The sequence below is a fragment of the Pecten maximus genome, chromosome 17 (genome assembly GCF_902652985.1).
Source record: "Pecten maximus chromosome 17, xPecMax1.1, whole genome shotgun sequence".
NCBI lineage: Eukaryota > Metazoa > Mollusca > Bivalvia > Pectinida > Pectinidae > Pecten > Pecten maximus.
This window is the reverse complement of record NC_047031.1, coordinates 32,024,649-32,046,231: the sequence shown is the minus strand read 5'-3', so window position 1 is coordinate 32,046,231 and position 21,583 is coordinate 32,024,649. Positions and strand designations below refer to the sequence as shown.

Genomic DNA, 21,583 nt, shown 5'->3' with positions numbered 1-21,583 from the left:
CCGCATATAATGACATGGAGAGTCGTACACGAGTAAAGCGAGTCCCTGTAATTGAACTTTACCGCACGACTCGATACATGAAGTTAATTCCTAGTCCGACTATTACCTACGACGCTGATGCATCATCTAGAAGGGGAACGAAATCTGTACAGAGAAATAGGCAGCTGGACTATCGCTACAGACGTAACACATTCGCCAGGGGGAGGAAGGGCCACAGTGTTGCTAGGACGACTGGTATGTTTACAATTCACCGAAATTAGTAATCTGTTCTGCATCACACCATATTACTAAAAAGGTTTGTTACGAAAATATCAATATCCGACCTTTTAAAATCAAAGAAATCCTTAAAATGGCCTTGATGTGAGGACTAGGCTGATTGGTCTAATGTTCATTACCTTGATGTGAGGGCGACGCTGATTGGTCCAATGCTCATTACCTTGATGTGAGGGCGACGCTGATTGGTCCAATGTTCATTACCTTGATGTGAGGGTGACGCTGATTGGTCCAATGTTCTTTGCTGTTACATCATTGGACACGTAACAAATAAATGCATCCAATGACAGCACGACATAGAAAACTAGTGAGAATCAAGAACCATTTAATCAAAGCTAAGACGTTGACTGATTAGCATTACAATATTGACATATGACATGTATGATATAAACAATACCGATTTAAAATTCCGAAAATAGATCTAACTGTCGCTATCAAGTTCAGTGAATGACCACATTCGGCGTCCTCGTCTGCAGGCATATGCAAATGTATTTCCAGCTGTACTTTCTGCTTATATTCATACTATCAAATAAATATTTAACTTGACCCCTGTGTCCTTGAATGTGACCATTCTTTGAACAAACTTTGAAGCCCTTTAGCATGCTAAAAGCCTAATATCAAATACCTTGACTTCATGGTTATTGAGAAATTGTTTTAGTATATTAGCCTATTTGACCCCTGTGACTGGGAGTGTTGGTCAAAGTTATTCATGAATGTAAACCGAAGGTAAAAGTGGAGAGTACAGGTCATCTTACTAGCTTAGACTAGCGTGGATTTCTCTTTAGTCTAGTGATAGGATGTCTGCCTTGAGAGCGAGAGGTCGCTAGTCCCCAGGCATGACAGGATATTTTTACATTACTCCTTTCTATTAAAAATATATGCATATAATGATTTCTAAACATTTGTATTTCTTAGATACATAGCCAAATGAATGCCTTTTAACTACTGTATACCTACTTATTTTGAGGTACTCAACCTTTAGCACAAAAGCTGGTCATGTACACATTATCATCTAACTGTTCGAGTCAAACTAGTGTATACATTTTATGTTCTGTACATTGTGGAACACTTGAAGCAAAATGCATTATAATGTGAAGCGCATCAGAGTAATATTACAAATTATATAGTGCTTAATATAAATGTTGTTTATTATTATTTATTTATTAATACTAAAACGAATAAGCGGAATGATAAATAAGCACACCGACAATGATTGCAATAGAAAACACCAGATAAACTACATTAGCGAATTTTTTCCAGTGCGAAAATCGTTAAACTAAGATAACCACTAAAATACAGGTATGTATATTGACAGTATAATAATATATAAAATAACATAGCAGTCTGGGTATCTTAACTTATAACCAACATACGAGGGTTGATTGATATGTTGTGAGCCTCATATTGAAGGATTTTAATTTTGCCGGACATGTTGTATAATTTTTCAACATAATCCCCAGTCTCTACATTTTTGCCAGCGGTGTTTAAGGGCCTCAACGCCACTTTTATAGAACTCCTTTTCTTTGCTGTTCAGAAAGTCATCCGTTGCATGTATGACGTCATCATCGGACTGAAAGTGGATGTATGAAATAGTTTTTTTCAGTTTTGGAAATGATGAAAGTCTGATGGAGCGAGATCTGGTGAATAAGGCGGATGCTCAATTAAAAGCCAAAATCGTGTATTGCCTGATGGAACAACGCACCTTTAGTGAGCCTTCCGCGGCGCTTTAATTTATTTTTTTCCCGTATCTGCCTTCGAAGTGAAGCAAGATATGTGTCATTGATTGTTTGTCCCTTTTGGAGATAATCTATTAGCAGAATACCATTTGCATCCCAGAAAGCCGAGGCCATAACCTTCCCAGCTGACGGAACAGTCTTTGCCTTCTTTGATGGGGGAGAGCGAGGGTGCATTCATTCTTTCGATTGTTGTTTGACTTCTGGGGTAAAATGATGGGCCCATGTTTCATTCATATTGACAAATCTCTGAAGAAAGTTGGCAGGATCTTCCTCAAAAGGTTAAGGTAATCATGCGGTCGTATGCGCCTGTTGTGCCTCTGATCAACTGTCATAAGTGTTGTTCCCGCCGGGCCGAAAGCTTTCTCATTGCAAGATCCTCGACCAGAATTGAATGTACTCTTTCCTGTGAAATGCTAACTCTACTGGCTATATTTCTGTCTGTGACTCGTCTGTCAGTCATAACAATATCATGAACTTTCTTCATGAAGTTGCAACATTGACATACCAGGACGGGGGTCATCCTCAGTGCGCTGTCAGCCGCGCGTAAATTTCGCCACCCTCCTTTTCTCTGTAGCATATGAAGGGACGTCTTTCCCTAATGTTACTACCATATCATTATGAATATCCGTAGGTGTTATACCTTTTTATGTAAAAAAAATCACTGCTCTTTCACCAATTTTGTCCATTTTGCAAAATCTACTTGTCTTGTTTACTTTAGAGTGCCACCTCGTCGATATAAACTAACCAAATGAGACCAGTCCTTGGGTACACGGCTCTATAAAGTCACAGGTTAGTAGGACATTAAAAGAACAGCCCTGAGTTCCTCCTTCAATACGTGACCAACAACATGTCAATCAGCCCTCGTAATGAACTTCATTCATTTGAAATTAAGTTAATGTGCCATTAATTCTAGCTTGATCTCGATATGTAGTGCTATATTGATTGGCTCATCTCTACGTTTCTATCATTAAGAAGTTTTATAACATCCAATCGGTTTGCTGAACATTTTTCTTATGTTTTTGTTTTCTATGTAACCTGAGAGCGACATTACTGCGTATGTCTTTTACTTCATTTTGGTATCTTTTGAACATTTTTGTACCGTGTGTTATCAACCGATGACTGTAGGCAATCCATCTTTTTCAGCCTGATAAACTTTTACCGACCACAATATGAGTTAATACATGTAATTATATTATGACAGATGTGTATCGATCGCTGAAATTATTTATTCAGTAGCAGAACATCCAGTCGACATATAGGGTATGTGTTTGACTCCCAAAAATGCTCTCTGACTTGGGATTGGAGAGGCATGTCTGATATATTTTTGACCTTTGGAGAGGCATGTCTGTTTGATATAGTTTTGACCTTTGGAGAGGCATGTCTGATATAGTTTTGACCTTTCAGAGTTCTGACAAATATTGATTGGACTGATGAAATGGCTTAGACTCAAAGATCCGTTAGCTCCCATGAAGAGAAATTGCACCCAAATCATTCATTGTGCGTACGTTTATCTCTGGCATACGCCTAATGGTAATGGACATATGTACTTTGAAATATAGAGGTTCCCCAGCAAGTGACGACTGTTAATCATGTTCATCTAACTCGAGTTAATTTCCAACTTCAGAAAAAAAAGAAAGAAAAAAACCCACTAGCCATACGGTTTTATTAACGATTTCCCCTCCTCAAGAACGCTGTCTATGAATAAACTCAGGAAAGATTTGTTTTCATATTTTGATTAAAATATATTCAATTTTAATGATTACTTCTGCTCTGTTTCCTTGTACCAGTATTATCAAATTAGCTTATTAAATTGATAATAATATATTAATTGTTATTGTTCTTTTAGATGATAGTAAGAAATATTTTGTTAAATGTAAATGTATGTGATGACAGTAAGAACTATTTTGTTAAATGTAAATGTATGTGGTGACAGTAAGAACTATTTTGCAGAATGAATGATCAATTATGTAAGAGTGGGTGCCTTTATCCCTTAATTTATATACTGTGCTATCCAATAAGTTGTAAAGTTGAACTGAAATGTAACTGTAGATTCATAAAGAGTGACACCTGACTTATCGACTGCTGGTTTTAATGATATCCTGTATCATCCCACCATATCCACCAGGACGGCGACATGCCCTACTGTCATTGCCGACCCTGACTTTACAGACACTGTCATATCTGACACATTGGCTCGGCCTATGAAGTGTCGGAAATAGCAGGTTTCCTGTACTAAATAAAATCAGGAAACTAGGCCACCGACTTAACTAGATAATGCTGCACCACTGCCAGCGTCACAATGGCGCCCATGGGGTAGACATATATCTAACAAACACCAATAGATATATCAATAATAAGTGTCCTAAAAATGAACGCTTAAAGGGAAGAACCTAGCTAGAATTTCCTAGTGGTGTAATTGATCATACATGTTTCGTTGAATTTTCAGCTTTTTATCACAAACGCCGGTCCCATATTATCGGAGGAGGCCTAAATTGCAAAACAATGCCCGATTAATATGTTAAAACACCGAAGTAATATAATTTCTGTCTCGCCTGAGGAAGAGAGATTACGGTGTTACTTACCGGCGGCGACTTCGGCATCGTCAACATTTTACTTTGGCGTTTTAAATTTAGATGCGTTGTTAAAAGTACAAATCAATCTTTAACCACACTTCGTATATATTTATATATTATAATCTTAACACATAATAACACATGCTTTATTTATAGAATATCATCCAGAATATATGGTCCAGTGACTCTGAAATTTAGGACTGCTTGGAATCTGTAACGTTTTGTATTTGGCTCAGTTGCGCAAAACGTATCAGTCCTATTCCTTCCAAATCTGGAATATTTGCATTGTGGTATTGGCATCACAACGCATCCTATAGATTATGTTAAGTTTGACTTTATGTGTATTTTTTTTTTATTAAAAACTTCTATTTAAGAATTCAAAACAATATCTTTATTGCTTCTCAATTTGATTTTTTTATTAGTTAAGTTGAATAAAATCTGTAATATACACAACCAAGTATCTTTTTTTCTTCTCACTGTTCAGGAATACTGATTTTTTGGGGGTAAAATGTGATGTTTAGATTTTGATAATTAGTTATTTGTCGGAATTTTCTATTTTCTTTTGCATTACATTAATATTTATTATTATTTAGAATTGCTTTTTTTCTACGGAAAATTACATTTTGGAGTGAATTTTGAAGTTTTCTTAAAACTTCGTCGACTAAGTGGGACAGGCGAGACAACATAATTGCTATTGTAACACCTATTGTGTTTGCATTAAGTAAATATACCAATGAAAATAAAATGTCATTATTGAAATTCAAAATGGCGCCGTCGAAGACTCGGCGATGGTAAATGACATGTTTGTTCAGGATGATCTCATTATTTGATTGAAACAATCTCGGATTTGTTTTTGTTTGAAATGTTATTAATGTTTTTTGTTTCGATGTTAACTTTTCTGTTCAGCAGAATGTTGTTAAGATAAAAATGTCCGACTCATTATCCAAATTCATTCCGACCTACGGAACCCATTTCCTAAATGTGAGATATACTGTTGAATTGTTTAGAATATATAAAAAGAAATTTAATGCTTTTCCTAAATATATATTAAGAAATTAGTGCGAAAATAACAATAGAATAGAAATATGGGAAAAGGAAATTAGAAAAAATGGGAAGAGGAAACAAAAATGATAATATCCGCGGAGTTGAGTCTGAAGCAGTTGATACGCGACAATCACTTGAAACAAATATATCATGTTTTCGAAAACCGCCAATTCAATTCACTTCAGCGTAACCCGTGAACGTACCTTGTGTAAAATTGCACCGACCTACGTTATCTTATCATCAAATCTATACCGAAAGAGGGTCATAACACGGCATCAGTGTAATAAATGTAGATTATGGCGCCGAACTAGAATTTTTTCATTTTTTTGTTTTAGTAAAGCTTGTGTTTAGTGCAGTTTACTGAAAGAACTTTACTCAATCTGCATGGGTGAAAGTTATCAGTGTCAATACTGAAGTCATTCGGAAATATTTTATTTTGTGTTTTTTTTTAAAGAAGGGTATTTGAGTATTTTGAGATTCCGACACTTTCACCAATACTTTGTCCTATTTTCCTGGTACTTTCCATGGGTCTCCAGAAATGAAATTGTTTATGGTGTTCATATATTGTCCTAGTTTTTAAAATGACTTTGAGTTAGAATTACAGTTTTGTTTACATTTCGGTATTTTTCAACTTCAGTATTTCGGTAATTATGAAAATCTTTAAAAAACATTATGCATTTTTTTTTACGGGTTCAAAATAATTTTATTCATCAAAAGCATGAAAGTACACATGGTTGGTGTCTTCGCGCAGGAGAAGATTCATTCAACATACACATTTTCATTAATATTCATACATTTTATTATGTATTTTTCGTATATATAAAACCCCAAAAGAATTCATCACGGAGTGTTCCATATTATTCTAAAAATACCCTTAATATTCAAAATGATATTTGATGAGAAATGATTCTGAAAATTTTCAATTTACATATTAGATAAAACTAAAATAATCTTTATAATACTTAACCGCTTAAAAATTATGAAGATTATTTATTTTTATTCAAAACCTTCAAATTCATTTCTCATCAAAAGTTATTTTGGAGATTTATTGAATAGTGAGACTGAAATTAAACAAAAAAGTCTATAGTTTCATTAATATGTCACTCTGAAAATTCTTACATCTGATGGAAAAACACTTTTTGTGTTTTTTCATCCTAGTGGCTTGGCCAGTGTTGTACAAGTATTTCCTGCCATAACAATGGACTGTTAGTTCCACTTATAAACTCGGGGCATGATCGATTACTGGGTTTGTAAAACCGACCGAGAAGAAGGAGAGGCTATGTACATATATTTTGCCTACCCATCCATATAATGGCGGAGTTCGCGACCTTTCCCTCGACCGTATTCAGGGAATTGAAGATAATTTCCGTTGTTTTATTAATAAGACATACCGATATTGAGAAGCAGTGAGGCTGGAGGAGGCCATACAACACAAGTAGTCGTATATGTAATGCTTTATTGATGGTCGGTACAAGAACATCGTCTCCATATCTGGACAATCAGACAATGTTGGGTTTTTTTTCCGAAATTCATACCTAGCATTTGTCTCGTTTTTCTGAATGGTGTGTTTCAAAGGAAAATGGTTAGTTTTGTAGACTGTTTGTTATTTTGAACATTGGCCAATGTGACTTCGAGCATATTGTATAAAGAGCACAAGTCATTTGTTGAAAATTTTTATTCGCTGTTCTTGGAATGGTCACGTAATGAGTATTGTTTAGGAAGAAGAACACCCTGGCAAACTGTCAACTACTGAGCTACAAGTACATTTGTGGACACTAACTCATTAGAATGACTCACCGCAATTGAAAGAGGTTTCTCAAATTACTACTGATCCAGAGAACAACGGGTACAATTTAGGAGTCGAAATCAAGGATATCTACTGGAATGAACAACGGGTACAATTTAGGAGTCGAAGTCACGGATATCTACTGGAGAGAACAACGGGTACAATTTAGGTCGTAGTCACGGATATCTACTGGAATAAACAACGGGTACAATTTAGGAGTCGAAGTCACAGGTATCTACTGGAATAAACAACGGGTACAATTAAGGAGTCGAAGTCACGGATATCTACTGGAATGAACAACTGATACAATTTAGGAGTCGAAGTCACGGGTATCTACTGGAATAAACAACGGGTACAATTAAGGAGTCGAAGTCACGGGTATCTACTGGAATGCGTGTAACCTAATGAATGAACTAAGCGCAAATACGTTATAGGAATATTTCGACAGAACAACGTGTCTTCTGAATTATAATATTGTTTTAGGAAACGAAATATACATTTTAGAAACAAACATAATTTACTAAGATGAACTTTTCTGGAACAAGTTTCATTGTAATACACAGGAATGTTTTATCAGACAACCACACCTGTCCACCTTTAAAGTGACGACCTAACAACACCTGTCCACCTTTAAAGTGACGGCCTAACAACACCTGGTCACCTTTAAAGTGACGGCCTAACAACACCTGGCCACCTTTAAAGTGACGACCTAACAAAGTTGTACCGAAGTTCTATGAACCAAGCTTGTACCCAAAATAAAAGAATGCCTCGCGGTTGGAATATTGACGGATATGCAAACCTGCAGAATCTCACACATTTGAATCAAATGATAAAATGATATAAAACTGTCATCAATTCCTAAGGAGATTTCTATTGCTGTTGATGAAAGGCGTCGACGGACTCTGACCCGATGTGTTAATTAATGAGTACACCCACATTATCATTTTATATCGGCGACAACCTCGCATTGTGGGTAGGATAGCAGTTCTTTGGACTTCGATTGGATTTACTTAAAAACTCCCTTGATAGATTAAAATATTTTTCACGAGAAATTCATGGAGGATTTCTGTTGACAAGGTCGAACAAGCGTTGACAATGCCGCCATAAGCCCAATATATATATATGTAATGACATTTTGTGGTGTGGCCTAGCTCGCCATTAGTAGATGTGATATGTCACTCCGCTCTCGGTATTGTAGAGCTAATTAAGTTTTGAGATCAAAACCCTGGAATGGTTCTGTGTACATACGAATTAATGTATGAAGTGTTGGCACGCTGTGTTTGACACTAACCGCTACTATAGCAACACAACTTGTAAATGTTACACAGCTCTCACGAGACTTACAAACACCAGCAGCAAGCTGGAACCTTCCCGTGAGGCAAAGCGGCGTGTCAAAGTCCAACAAACGCTTGTAGTATAACGCCAATGACACTTGGAAATACGAATTTGCATTTGTCACCACGGTGTCTTTCGTTCATTTCGCAATATTGTCACAAACAGAAGAAAAACCACATTTCATATTTTTAGATCAGTTTACAGGATATTTGGAAACTTTTTGAACTACTGACAATGCCACAGTATTTGGATTAATATACAGCACATTTCCCTGGATGTTATTTCCTTACAGTTACCCTGCTGAAAAGTGGTGACCGCGTTGACAGACAATCACATTTTTGTTGCGTGAACAATAATCTGCACTGTACATATTTTATCATATCATCCGGACAAAAGTGTCATATTTTGCTAAAGAAGATCAGGATAGTTGGTCTGAAAATATTTATATGGCATAAGTTCGTGATTGCTGTGTGTGATATTGATACGAGACTGGATACATCGTGTCTACCGAAGGGTTTATACAGAAGTCGGACATTCAGAGAATATAAAGGATTCTGATTACAGGTGTCTGGTGTGATGGCCATGTCACCTGGGGAATACTTAATGTAGATACATGCATTTGTATGACGTGTTTGAGGTACTAAGGCTGTCAAATTCGCCGATATATGTTTCTGTGGATTTTCGATGGTCGAGCATTAGGGCGTTTTTCATAAGAAACGTGCCCGTTCTGTGTTACACTGACAAGGTAACGTCAAAAATCTTAGAAGGAACGTTGAAATGATAACTGTTACACTGACAATGTGAAGTCAAAACTCTTAGAAGGGAAATTGAACTAATAACATTATAGCAGCACTATCTTGATTCTTGGTTTATCGTGAAACTTTTGCTACTTGGAGATATATCTAAAGAACATAGAATCATGAGCTGTCACTCTGAATTTCAGGACGTATTGGAAACAACGGGCAGCATGAATAATACAGTGTACATCATATTAACTAATGCTTTTGTTGGATGCATTTGTCGCTACTTACTATAATATTGACATTTGAGAAGTAATCTGTCTGCACATGCGCGTGATTACCAATACCCTTTAGCTGAACACTGCGTTTTATTGCTGCGTATTGCATGTAATTCACAAATCAAACCTGACGCGGATCTGCAAAATCCGGATTCCCTGGTTCAGGACTTATCACATGTGAATCAATACCGACGGCATTTGAGAAAAAAAATATCGTTCGTTTTTTTAAACGACAATATTTAGTTCTGTTGAAAACGGACAACGCAGTTATTGCAAAAGGTTGACTTCCTCTTTTTCAGTCGGTTATGAAACTGACATTGTGTTGGTAATTCATTTTTCAAAACTCGTTTGAAGGTTGAGGAGGCCATAGTGTTTAAGTGGTGTAGTAAATAGGACTATTGCTCAGTTTAATGGTATGAAGTGCGTACTCATGGTATTATATTGCAATTAGTGTCCAAAGACACCTGTGCCAACAATGAAAGAAAAGAACATTTAACGCAAAGACGTTGATTTGTGTATGGACGTTCTTACTACGTCACAACAACATTTGTAGGTGAGAGTGAAAACAGTCAAAGGAGAGTTCTCTAAAAGGGAGATAAACAGCGGTAAAATTAAAAAGATGTGGTGATAAAGGAGTCGTATCTATATCGTCAGGAGACATTGTCTCAGAAACCAAGAAATATCTCAAACTCGGCTATTTTAACACCAAACTGTTGATATTTTGTCACGTAGTTTTGACAGATCTTATAAGATTTAATAAGCCTTAAATGAGGTAGATAAGAATATTAATTATCCCGAAGATTTCACTATTGACCGATATAATTACTGCTCATGATGTTATCGAGAAGTCAGCTGAAAGATATTAAACATAAGGCGTTGGAAGTGGAGAAAGAGATTCTGGATGATGAAGTGTGTAAGTTTCTCTCGGACCGACATCCCGTCAAGGAGAAACCACAGAAAATCCCGCTACTTCTCTCACATTGGGACTCGATCGACATGACGTGTAAACTCGGTAAGTTTAACTGATGACGTCACAACACAGAGGCTACTAGGGCGAGGGGTCTATACAAATCTGGTTATCGAATTCTGCTTCTGGGTGGTAAATAAAATCAACTTATGACATTTGATATTGTGAATCACAATTAAGAAAAAGCTAGTACTAATGAATGCCATCTAACGTCCTGTTTTAAAATCACAAGAATTGATGACGCATACCTTTCTGAGTAGGAATCAACAAATATTGATGACGTGTGACGACCTATTTTTGTTTGTTTGTTTGTTTGTTTGTTTTTTAATATGATTTGTGTGGAATTTTCTGGTTGCTTTGAAATTAATGTCTGATTTTTATTTATTTATGTTTGTGTTACACTTAACATATACAATGTTATGACAATAAATATTACTTTGAGAATGTTTGTTATTGATACTGCTAAAACGTTATTTTGACTGTATTTCAGGTAAATAAAACAACAAAATATAACCTATGAATTATTTAGAATGTGTATTCTCGATGTATTCACTTAGTGATGTCACCTTCTCTTGAGCTTTGGTAGGAATATTTAGTTGTATGGCGGCATGAAAGAAAAAAAAGAACTGTAAACTGATCACGAATCGTGTACTCACGACATATCGGCCATAATGCGGCGTGTTGCCAATGCCTTCTCCAATCATTATCAATTGAGCGGAACTATTTTTTTTTTTTTAATTTTCATCAAAGAATGAACAGAAATATTAATATAATCGGAGGACAAAAGACACGTAATAAACGTGGAAATGAAAGGAAGAAATGTATGTAATCAAAACTTTAATAATTAGTGATTATTTGATTTCTGCTGCTTTTCCGTTATTTCACTCTCGGATAGACGGAGTACAAGCCTTCTGTTCGATGGGTGGGGCACTTTATCAGGAAATTGTTCTTGATTATTGTTTTACTTAAGAATGTACAATATTGTAATTTATACTTCCTTGAGACTACATTCTTGACAGGAAGTAACGTGATGCTCTTACCGTCATTTATTGATTAAAACAGTTTGATACCAACTTATTTTCGCTTATTTCACGTGCGATAGAAATTCGCGAAAATTAATCGCCACGAAATGGCTTCAATCACAGCCACAGTAGGCCCACCAATCTTTTTTACTGTAAATCGCGAAATTAAATCGCCGCAAAAATAAGTTGGTTATACAGTATGTTGTGGATCTAAGCGCTTTATTTAATTTTACTCAAATAAGGCGTTTGCCAGTCTGGGACAACCTGGTCTTATTCTCATTGTACTTTTACAAAGATTTCTATGTAAATCATTGATTTGTTCCCTTTTTGCCTTTATTTGGTATTTTATAGATTTAGAGTTATAATTACTGTTGCGTTACATGTCGGTATTTTCGGATGGCCGGGTGGCACACTTGCCTTTCACCTAGACGTGAAAAGGTATGGGGTCACCTGCCCGACTACGTGGGATTTCCCCGGGTATTCCGGTTTCCTCCCACAGTCAGACCCCTTGCACACTTCAATCCGGGCCAACAAGTGGGATTCATATCAGTTAATATAACTTGTTTCGCAGTTGTTGTAAAAGAAATTAAGTTCACATGTCTGTATTTTCTGTTTCAGTAATGTATTGAAATGTAACCTTTCCCTATTGGCATCATACGCTGTAATGACCACGAGTTTCTTCCATTTGACTGAGTTTGTCAATACAAACAATGTTAATCATTTAGATAAATAAAGTATAGCGTGTGTACGACCCCGTGTGCTTGACGTGCCTGGTGTGTTTGGCCTCTTGTGCTTGACGAGTTTGTTGCATTTGGGCTAGTGTGTTTGGCCTCGTATCTTTGACGTGTCTTATGCGTTTGGTCTCGTGTGATACACGTGTCTCGCGCGTTTGGCCAAATTGGCTAGAAGCTTCTCGTGTGTTTGACAAAACCACATCTAATACATACTCGCGTTATTATCAGCCAGCCGAGTGAGGCACGTGCTGAATCTGATAATACAGAGAAATAGAAATAATGGCGACACTTTACGTAATGAAATTTACATTTTATTTAATTTACATAATCATTATGTATCATTTTAAAAAGATACTTACAGAAAAATGAAAAATCAATACCAATAACCTTGCAGTACTCAGCGGCATTGATATATAACTATTGCACTATACCAGTTCTTTGCTTGATATTTGTAATACTATAAAGCTATCATTATTGTAACGAGATTTTTGTTTTGCTGCTGAGTCTATCGCCCTGTCAACATCCAGGGCCATTATGGGATGGGGTCTCCTTGAATTAACTAGTACCCTTTCATTATTCACCATGTGGGAGGCCCGTTGCATGGCAATTGGAGAAAATGAGACCAAGAGTCTTGCCAAAGGGCACGACCACACTAGCACAGGACAGTCCGCAATTCCAGCTTGATGAGAAAGACAAAGCTTCCCGTCTATTGTCCTAAATTGTTCCTTACTCTCATTCGTAATTATCTTCTGGCAGCTTGGAGTTTGCTTCCTTTATCTTCAAAACGAGGCTCGATCACAGTTTGTCTGCTACAGTAAGATATTGTTCGGGCCAGTTTGTCTTTTGCAGTAACGTATTGTTCGAGTCCAATCATTTTTTTAACAGAACTAGGACACTACAGAGTACCTGCTTCAGGCCTATTGGGCCTTTTCCACTTCCCGTTAAATACTTACACGGTCGTATAGACAATCGAACCTGTGAGTTACAACTGTTGTTTATCAGAGTGGGATTTGGCAGAAACAGTCCAGACTTGGTAGGCTTTCCTTACTAGTCCCGGTATAGTAATGAAGCTATCTAACCATATAGCGGATACATGATTATATTTACAATAGATAATAATGCCAACCGTTTAATAGATAAAATTTGAATTAAATTTTTTGTAATAATATAATCTTTTTATTCTCGCGTTTATTACATGAATGTAAAATCCACCAAAAAAATCTGTAGACAGGAAGAGCTTTGGAAAATGATTGATGCAAATACATATTGCGTGTTATCTGAGGCGACATGCGGAGCGTTGGCGTTACGTAACTCAACATTTGTGCCAAGATGACGTCATTTATTGTCTTGTTCTGTACTCCTGTGGGTACAGTCCAGATTTTACACATTTACTGTACATTTACAGAGTTAATTGGAAACCGGAACAGAAAATGTGAATATACGTTATATCTTTTGTTAATTAATATATAGTTATATATACATTTATTTATCCTCCTCTCAGGCATACTGTTTGATAAAACTCCAACCCCTGCCCATCCTCTCCACCGTACCAGTTAATATTACCCAATCCCACTACTCTCTATCCCTCAGGGACTGTATTATGATATTAAAATCATCCCAGTTCTGCCCAATCAACTTCTACCCACCCATTTCTATCCCGCAAACATTTTGTTATGGTATTCTAAAACCACTTTTCAATTTCAACATATTTTATTGACATAAGATGTAATTTTGTCAATAGGATTAGACATCAGGCATTGCCTATATTAGTCCTCTCCTTATATAAAAGGTGGCAACCAAACATAAACATATATACACACATGAATTAAGATTAACAATGGTGCAACAAAAGGGGAGGCAACTCCTCAATGTGAAGACAAAGGTTTATTATACAAAAATGAGGTGAAACTCTAAAATGATTTTGGATGTTATTTTTTGATTGCTGAGTGCATCTATTTGGTCAAATTGAATTTATTCCCCCGACAGATACAGGCCTTAAAACCACTTCACTCCCCTTCCTATATATAGGCGCTACGTTAGGACATTCTGTACAACCTTACACTTTTCCAGTTCACCCCTCCCCACCTCTATCCCCCTATAGGTGCTGCGTTTGGACATTCTACAATGTGAACCCCGTCACCTGTCCTGTTCACCCCTCCCCACCCCTGCCCCCTATAGGTGCTGTGTTTGGACATTCTACAATCTGTATCCCCCATACACCTATCAAAGTTACCCCTCCCCACCCCTGCCCCCTATAGGTGCTGTGTTTGGACATTCTACAATCTGAACCCCCGTCACCTGTCCTGTTCACATATCCCCACCTCTGCCCCCTATAGGTGCTGTGTTTGGACATTCTACAATCTGTACCCCCCCCCTACACCTGTCCTGTTCAACCCTCCCCACCCCTGCCCCCTATAGGTGCTGTGTTTAGACATTCTACAATCTGTATCCCCCGTCACCTGTCCTGTTCACATCTCCCCACCCCTGCCCCCTATAGGTGCTGTGTTTAGACATTCTACAATCTGAACCCCCCTACACCTGTCCTGTTCACCCCTCCCCACCCCTGCCCCCTATAGGTGCTGTGTTTGGACATTCTACAATTTGAACCCCCATACACCTGTCAAAGTTACCCCTCCCCACCCCTGCCCCCTATAGGTGCTGTGTTTAGACATTCTACAATCTGTATCCCCCTACACCTGTCAAGGTCAACCCTCCCCACCCCTGCCCCCTATAGGTGCGGTGTTTGGACATTCTACAATCTTGTATCCCCCTACACCTGTCTCGTTCACATCTCCCACCCCTGCCCCCTATAGGTGCTGTGGGGGGGGTTTAGGACATTCTACAATCTGAACCCCCTACACCGTCCTGTTCACCCCCTCCCCACCCACCTGCCCCCTATAGGTGCTGTGTTTGGGACATCTACAATTTGAACCCCCATACACCTGTCCTGTTCACATATCCCCACCTCTGCCCCCTATAGGTGCTGTGTTTGGACATCTACAATCTGTACCCCCCCCTACACCTTGTCCTGTTCAACCCTCCCCACCCCTGCCCCCTATAGGTGCTGTGTTTAGACATTCCTACAATCTGTATCCCCGTCACCTGTCCTGTTCCATCATCTCCCACCCCTCACCCCCTATAGGTGCTGTGTTTAGACATTCTACAATCTGAACCCCCCTACACCTGTCCTGTTCACCCCTCCCCACCCCTGCCCCCTATAGGTGCTGTGTTTGGACATTCTACAATTTGAACCCCCATACACCTGTCAAAGTTACCCCTCCCCACCCCTGCCCCCTATAGGTGCTGTGTTTAGACATTCTACAATCTGTATCCCCCTACACCTGTCAAAGGTCAACCCTCCCCACCCCTGCCCCCTATAGGTGCTGTGTTTGGACATTCTACAATCTGTATCCCCCTACACCTGTCCTGTTCACATCTCCCCACCCCTGCCCCCTATAGGTGCTGTGTTTGGACATTCTACAATCTGTATCCCCCTACACCTGTCAAGGTCAACCCTCCCCACCCCTGCCCCCTATAGGTGCTGTGTTTGGACATTCTACAATCTGTATCCCCCCTACACCTGTAAAGGTCACCCCTCCACACCCCTGTCCATCATGTACATGTTGTGCAATGGTATTCTATCACTTCTCTCCCCACACTCATATCATCCCACTCAACTATAAGGACTGGACAAAGGACAATATAAGTGAACAGCACCTCTGACCTACTCCTTCCCCCGCACACACCGTCACACTCAATCATCCAACCTTTTGTCGTTCTCATACCCTCCAATTCTCCATCCCGAGCATGATGGATGTGTGTGTTATACCATCTGACCGATATACCGACAGTCGAAATACAGCAATTATTTATATAGTTTCACATTGTTTCGCAATTGTTGTAAAATAAATAGGGTTTATAAGTATAGAGTATATAGCTTTATATGATATAACAATGGTTATTTTAGTGCTAGTTTTTATAGATCGGACATTCGTATCAGATTCTGTTATTTATAGAAAAGTAACGTAGTTTTCAAATATATCAAAACAAATGATAACGGAATAGGGCCCCGAAATCGTCGGTGTATTGTCGAGAAAACTGGACTATGTAAATACCCGAGGGGTTCCGAGATAATCGATACATTTGTTGATGTAGGCGGGCATTGACCGCACGTTCCTGTGGATGTATACCAGTAACCAATCAATCACCGAGTCCATGTAACCGATTAATGATGCCAATGTTTCATTACAGACGCTAGATGGCGCTGCGCAATGTTGTGTTTAGAAGCGCCATCTGTGATGTAAAACATGACCATGTATTTGATGATGTAAGATTTGAGTGATCGTAAGACCAGCATGGTATTGATTGATAGTTCTCTATCTTGTCGCCGTGTTGTTGTAACGCGTTAGCTGTTTCACAATCAAACTTTTATTGCATTAACAAGAGATTCATACACGATTTTGTCACACTAATAGCTCGTCATAGCTAATGATGTCAATAACACGTGACTTCAAATAAGCATTCTATCTTGTAAAACTCAAACCAAGTATGGCTATCTAGGTGTTAATTAGAGGGATCAACATGTTCTGGTCCATACGTTAACCATGATATCCAAAATTCTATGTACAGTGTACCAAATGGAGATATTGTCGATTTTCTTATTTGAGAAAGGGATTACTCTACGGACATTGACGAAATATGATGGACGCATTATTAAGGTTACATATTGGTGTTGAAGTAAAAGATTTACGACGTTCGATCTGTCTGACCGAGAGTACTGCATGACCTCGGAACGTACAGGCAGGTTACAGAGAAGGACGTTTGGGGAGAGGATTATTTCCTGTGGTTATAGGACATCCGTATCCGGTGTGGACAGTCATGTTTGCCTTCGGTATGTATGTATTAGTACACTTAACCGCCGGTATGTAAAACAGTATATACCATATATAGTACCGGTATATACAACACTATGTACTATATAGTATTGGTATGTTTGAGGCGTGCCATTGTTCAAAGGACTTACACATAATTGATAATTCAACAATGATTTAGTAACATCAGTATATTTATACAAATGATCATACAGCTGTGTAAGTTATCACTACACCACGGCCAGTCACCTACTGTATATCATATCTGTACATTTGTACCCAATCTAGTAAAAGCCATATCATATCATCTCACATTCCTTCTCAATTTCCGTACTTAATTATGACATAGTCTAGAATGGAAAAGAGGGGATGTGGTTTGCTTTATTTATTGTTCATATACTAGGACTCTCAATCGCTGACATGTACTCGACATTGACTTGTGCATAGCACATTTTAAAAATGAATTTAGTAAGAGTGAGGCATGAAGTGAAATGAGAGATATAATGTTGATAATCTGTACCGTCAGGCCTTTACAAAGGAGATTCTACATCTATTACATATACAGAAAAACTGTTTCTCTCGGCCGCAGTGCTTGGTTTGTTTGGTTTGTTTGGTTTGGTTTTGTTTGACGTCCTATTAACGGCCAGGGTCATTTAAGGACGTGCCAGGTTTTGAAGGTGGAAGAAAGCCGGAGTACCCGGGGAAAACCACCGGCCTACGGTCAGTACCTGGCAACTGCCCCACGTAGGTTTCGAACTCGCAACCCAGAGGTGGAGGGCTAGTGATAAAGTGTCGGGACACCTTAACCACTCAGCCACCGCGGCCCCCTCGGCCGCAGTGCTACCCGAATAATCTAAAATAATTCAATAATGTCCAGAAATAGGCCATTCGAAACATAACATTATTTTCTTAACAAGACGTGTTATTGTACCAATATATGTCAATACATAACTACAGTATGTGTCATTGTCCACAACAAACCCGACGTATAACTTCACAATCCTCTTAACATCCTGGAGGATTCTTATCTATCAACGTCACTCCTTTTCGTGCCACTTCTCGACCAGCTTGACAACCGATGGAAGCGATGGATGTCGTGAAGAAGAAATACTATTTACGTCGACAATCGGGGTCAGAATGACGCTTCCACATAGTTGGTCCACGCCGATCAACAGTTTTAACTTGCCCGTCATGTTACGAATTTTTGGGAATTTTCCTCCTGGGAAAAATAGAAAATACTTCATTTACATAGAGAGTCAGGTAACAAAATAAATCATACCGAGACCTTCTAGACTAGCTCTGGAGATCTGACCTGGGACCAACCCGTGTACCGCCACATGTTGATCGTAGAAAACTACATAATGGACCCCTTGAAGAATTACAGATTTTCTTTCGTGCCTTTTATTTTGGGATCTTAATCGTTTGCTTCCTCTCCTGTCCGGGTTTTCTGTACTTTGTTGTCTCTTTGGCATCCGATCAAGTATGACCCTGACTGTTGGTGTATCCATGATACCCGTCATCATATGACCCTGGTTGTTGGTGTCTCCTTGACACCCGTCCTCACATGACCCTGGTTGTTGGTATCTCCTTGACACCCGTCCTCATATGACCCTGGTTGTTGGTGTCTCCTTGACACCCGTCCTCATATGACCCTGGTTGTTGGTGTCTCCTTGAACCTGTCCTCACATGACCCTGTGGGAAGCTTCCCGATAACCGGCATAAACAAGTTATCTTGAAGTTAAATGTCATTGTGTCTGCCTTCATACATATTTATATCAGTTGAGTTGAGATATATATATATATATATGCAAATACACAATGTTAGGGAAGTATTACGAGTTAGCATCATATGAGGATTCATATTGCTAATACATCAGAATCTTCAGTTTACAAATAGAAGCGTCAACAAAAATGGATGTGCATGTTTACATTTGCCTTGAGCTTCATTTAGTTTAAAATAGGTACTTGAAGTAATTATAACACAAGAATGATAGTGGAAACGTATAAGAAGTACTTCCAGTTAATTTATCATGACAAATACACGATATATACCTAAGCAAGATGTCTGCTAAAATTAGTTGTGTGCCAACATCACACGAATTGTGTAATTTGTCTGTTACAAGTCTGGGCCTTCATATAACATGTAAGAAAGGATGGAAATTAAACCAGGATTTTGTTCGATCTGGTGTATTGCTACATGGCATACATCCCTTTGTGTCTCACGAGAGCCCCGTCGGGCGGAGAAATACACACCCTTCCGTATTGATCTGTATCGATCGCAGTCTGTCTGTCGCGTGGGGAGCTGGACCGGGGAAACAACTTCCGGTCTGGTGGGTCACATGACATGTTTACGTTACAGAAGCGTGCGGATTATTCTGCGGTGCCGCGATTACTGTCTAATTCCTGCCTTCATATTCATTTAAAGAAAGGGTTCTTATTTCTAAAGATATAGGATAGAACGAGTGGTGACGGGAGATTTGATAAGAAAGGGTTCTTATTTCTAAAGATATAGCGATAGAGCGAGTGGTGACGGGAGATTTGATAAGAAAGGGTTCTTATTTCTAAATATATAGGATAGAACGAGTGGTGACGGGAGATTTGATAAGAAAGGGTTCTTATTTCTAAAGATATAGCGATAGAGCGAGTGGTGACGGGAGATTTGATAAGAAAGGGTTCTTATTTCTAAATATATAGGATAGAACGAGTGGTGAAGGGAGATTTGATAAGAAAGGGTTCTTATTTCTAAATATATAGGATAGAACGAGTGGTGAAGGGAGATTTGATAAGAAAGGGTTCTTATTTCTAATGATATAGCGATAGAACGAGTGGTGACGAGAGATTTGATAAGAAAGTGTTCTTATTTCTAAATATATAGCGATAGAACGAGTGATGACGAGAGATTTGATAAGAAAGGGTTCTTATTTCTAAAGATATAACGATAGAGCGAGTGGTGACGGGAGATTTGATAAGAAAGGGTTCTTATTTCTAAAGATATAGCGTTAGATTAAGTTGTGACGGAATATTTGATAATATTAATTTTAATGTTTACAGATGGTCCCTTGAGCCTCCAGGACTCGCTGAACGGTTCCATCCAAATGATGGATGTGGATACCGGCCAATCAGATTCGCCGTCCAAGTCTCCTTATGAGACGTCAGCCAATCAACGAACAGGCTCCCATTCACCAGCTAATGCTGTCTCCACCGACTCCGCCCACATGATGAACGGGGACCTCAACATTGATGAGCTTGCTAATGTAAAGAACTTGAAAGAATCTGAGCTCGGAACCCGGACAAAAGAAATAGTCAAGGTCTTGGCAGGTCTTGACACGTACGAAAATGGCCTCGGAATGAAGCTTGTCAAAGCACTAGGCGACACATATTGGGGTTACCGACCTCACCGAAAGAAAATCGGGGACGGAATGGCAGAGGCGGGATTTGGCGGTTAGTGAATTACTACTAAACATATTAAAACAATTCAGTATTGAAGCAGATCATAATAGCTTTCTGTTTACAGATGGCATGGGTACTCGTGTTCTTAATATGTTCTGATGAATGATGAAATACCTTATAATTAATGTACTTTCAATGTCAGCAGTTGAAATCTTTCAACAGTTTTTTCTCAATAACTGAGCCCAGTTGTTCAAGAGGACGGTAGCTTTATCACATGATTATTGACAATTTTATTTCCCGCTTTACTTCAAAACCCAAATTTGTGTAGGTATTTCTTTAAAAAGGACGAGATGGCATGTTAGTTAAATGGTTGAGAGGGCATGTTAGTTAAATAGTTGAGAGGACATGCTAGTTAAATGGTTGAGAGGACATGTTAGTTAAATGTTTGTGAGGACATGTTAGTTAATGGTTGATAGGACATATTAGTTAAATGGTTGAGAGGACATGCTAGTTAAATGGTTGAGAGGACATGCTAGTTAAATGGTTGAGAAGGCATGTTAGTTAAATGTTTGTGAGGACATGTTAGTTAAATGGTTGAGAGGACATGTTAGTTAAATGGTTTAGAGGACATGTTAGTTAATGGTTGAGAGGACATGTTAGTTAAATGGTTGAGAGGACATGTTAGTTAATGGTTGAGAGGGCATGTTAGTTAAATGGTTGAGAGGGCATGTTAGTTAAATGGTTGAGAGGACATGTTAGTTAAATGGTTTAGAGGACATGTTAGTTAATGGTTGAGAGGGCATGTTAGTTAATGGTTGAGAGGACATGTTAGTT

At 38.5% G+C, this 21,583-nt stretch overlaps 1 protein-coding gene across 2 annotated transcripts in view; it reads left to right on the top strand.

Annotated features, from left to right (window-relative positions):
• Window positions 1–21,583, top strand: part of LOC117314961 — a 71,877-nt gene that overhangs the window by 24,031 nt on the left and 26,263 nt on the right. Inside the window, exons 1-2 of one of the 2 annotated variants that reach the window (XM_033869072.1) lie at window positions 17,075–17,379; window positions 20,411–20,800. In XM_033869072.1, coding sequence (XP_033724963.1) covers window positions 17,367–17,379; window positions 20,411–20,800 — 403 coding nt within the window. In that variant the 5' untranslated portion in view covers window positions 17,075–17,366. Of the gene's footprint in view, window positions 1–17,074; window positions 17,380–20,410; window positions 20,801–21,583 lie in introns of those variants that run through there. The other variant, XM_033869073.1, reaches the window with a different exon arrangement.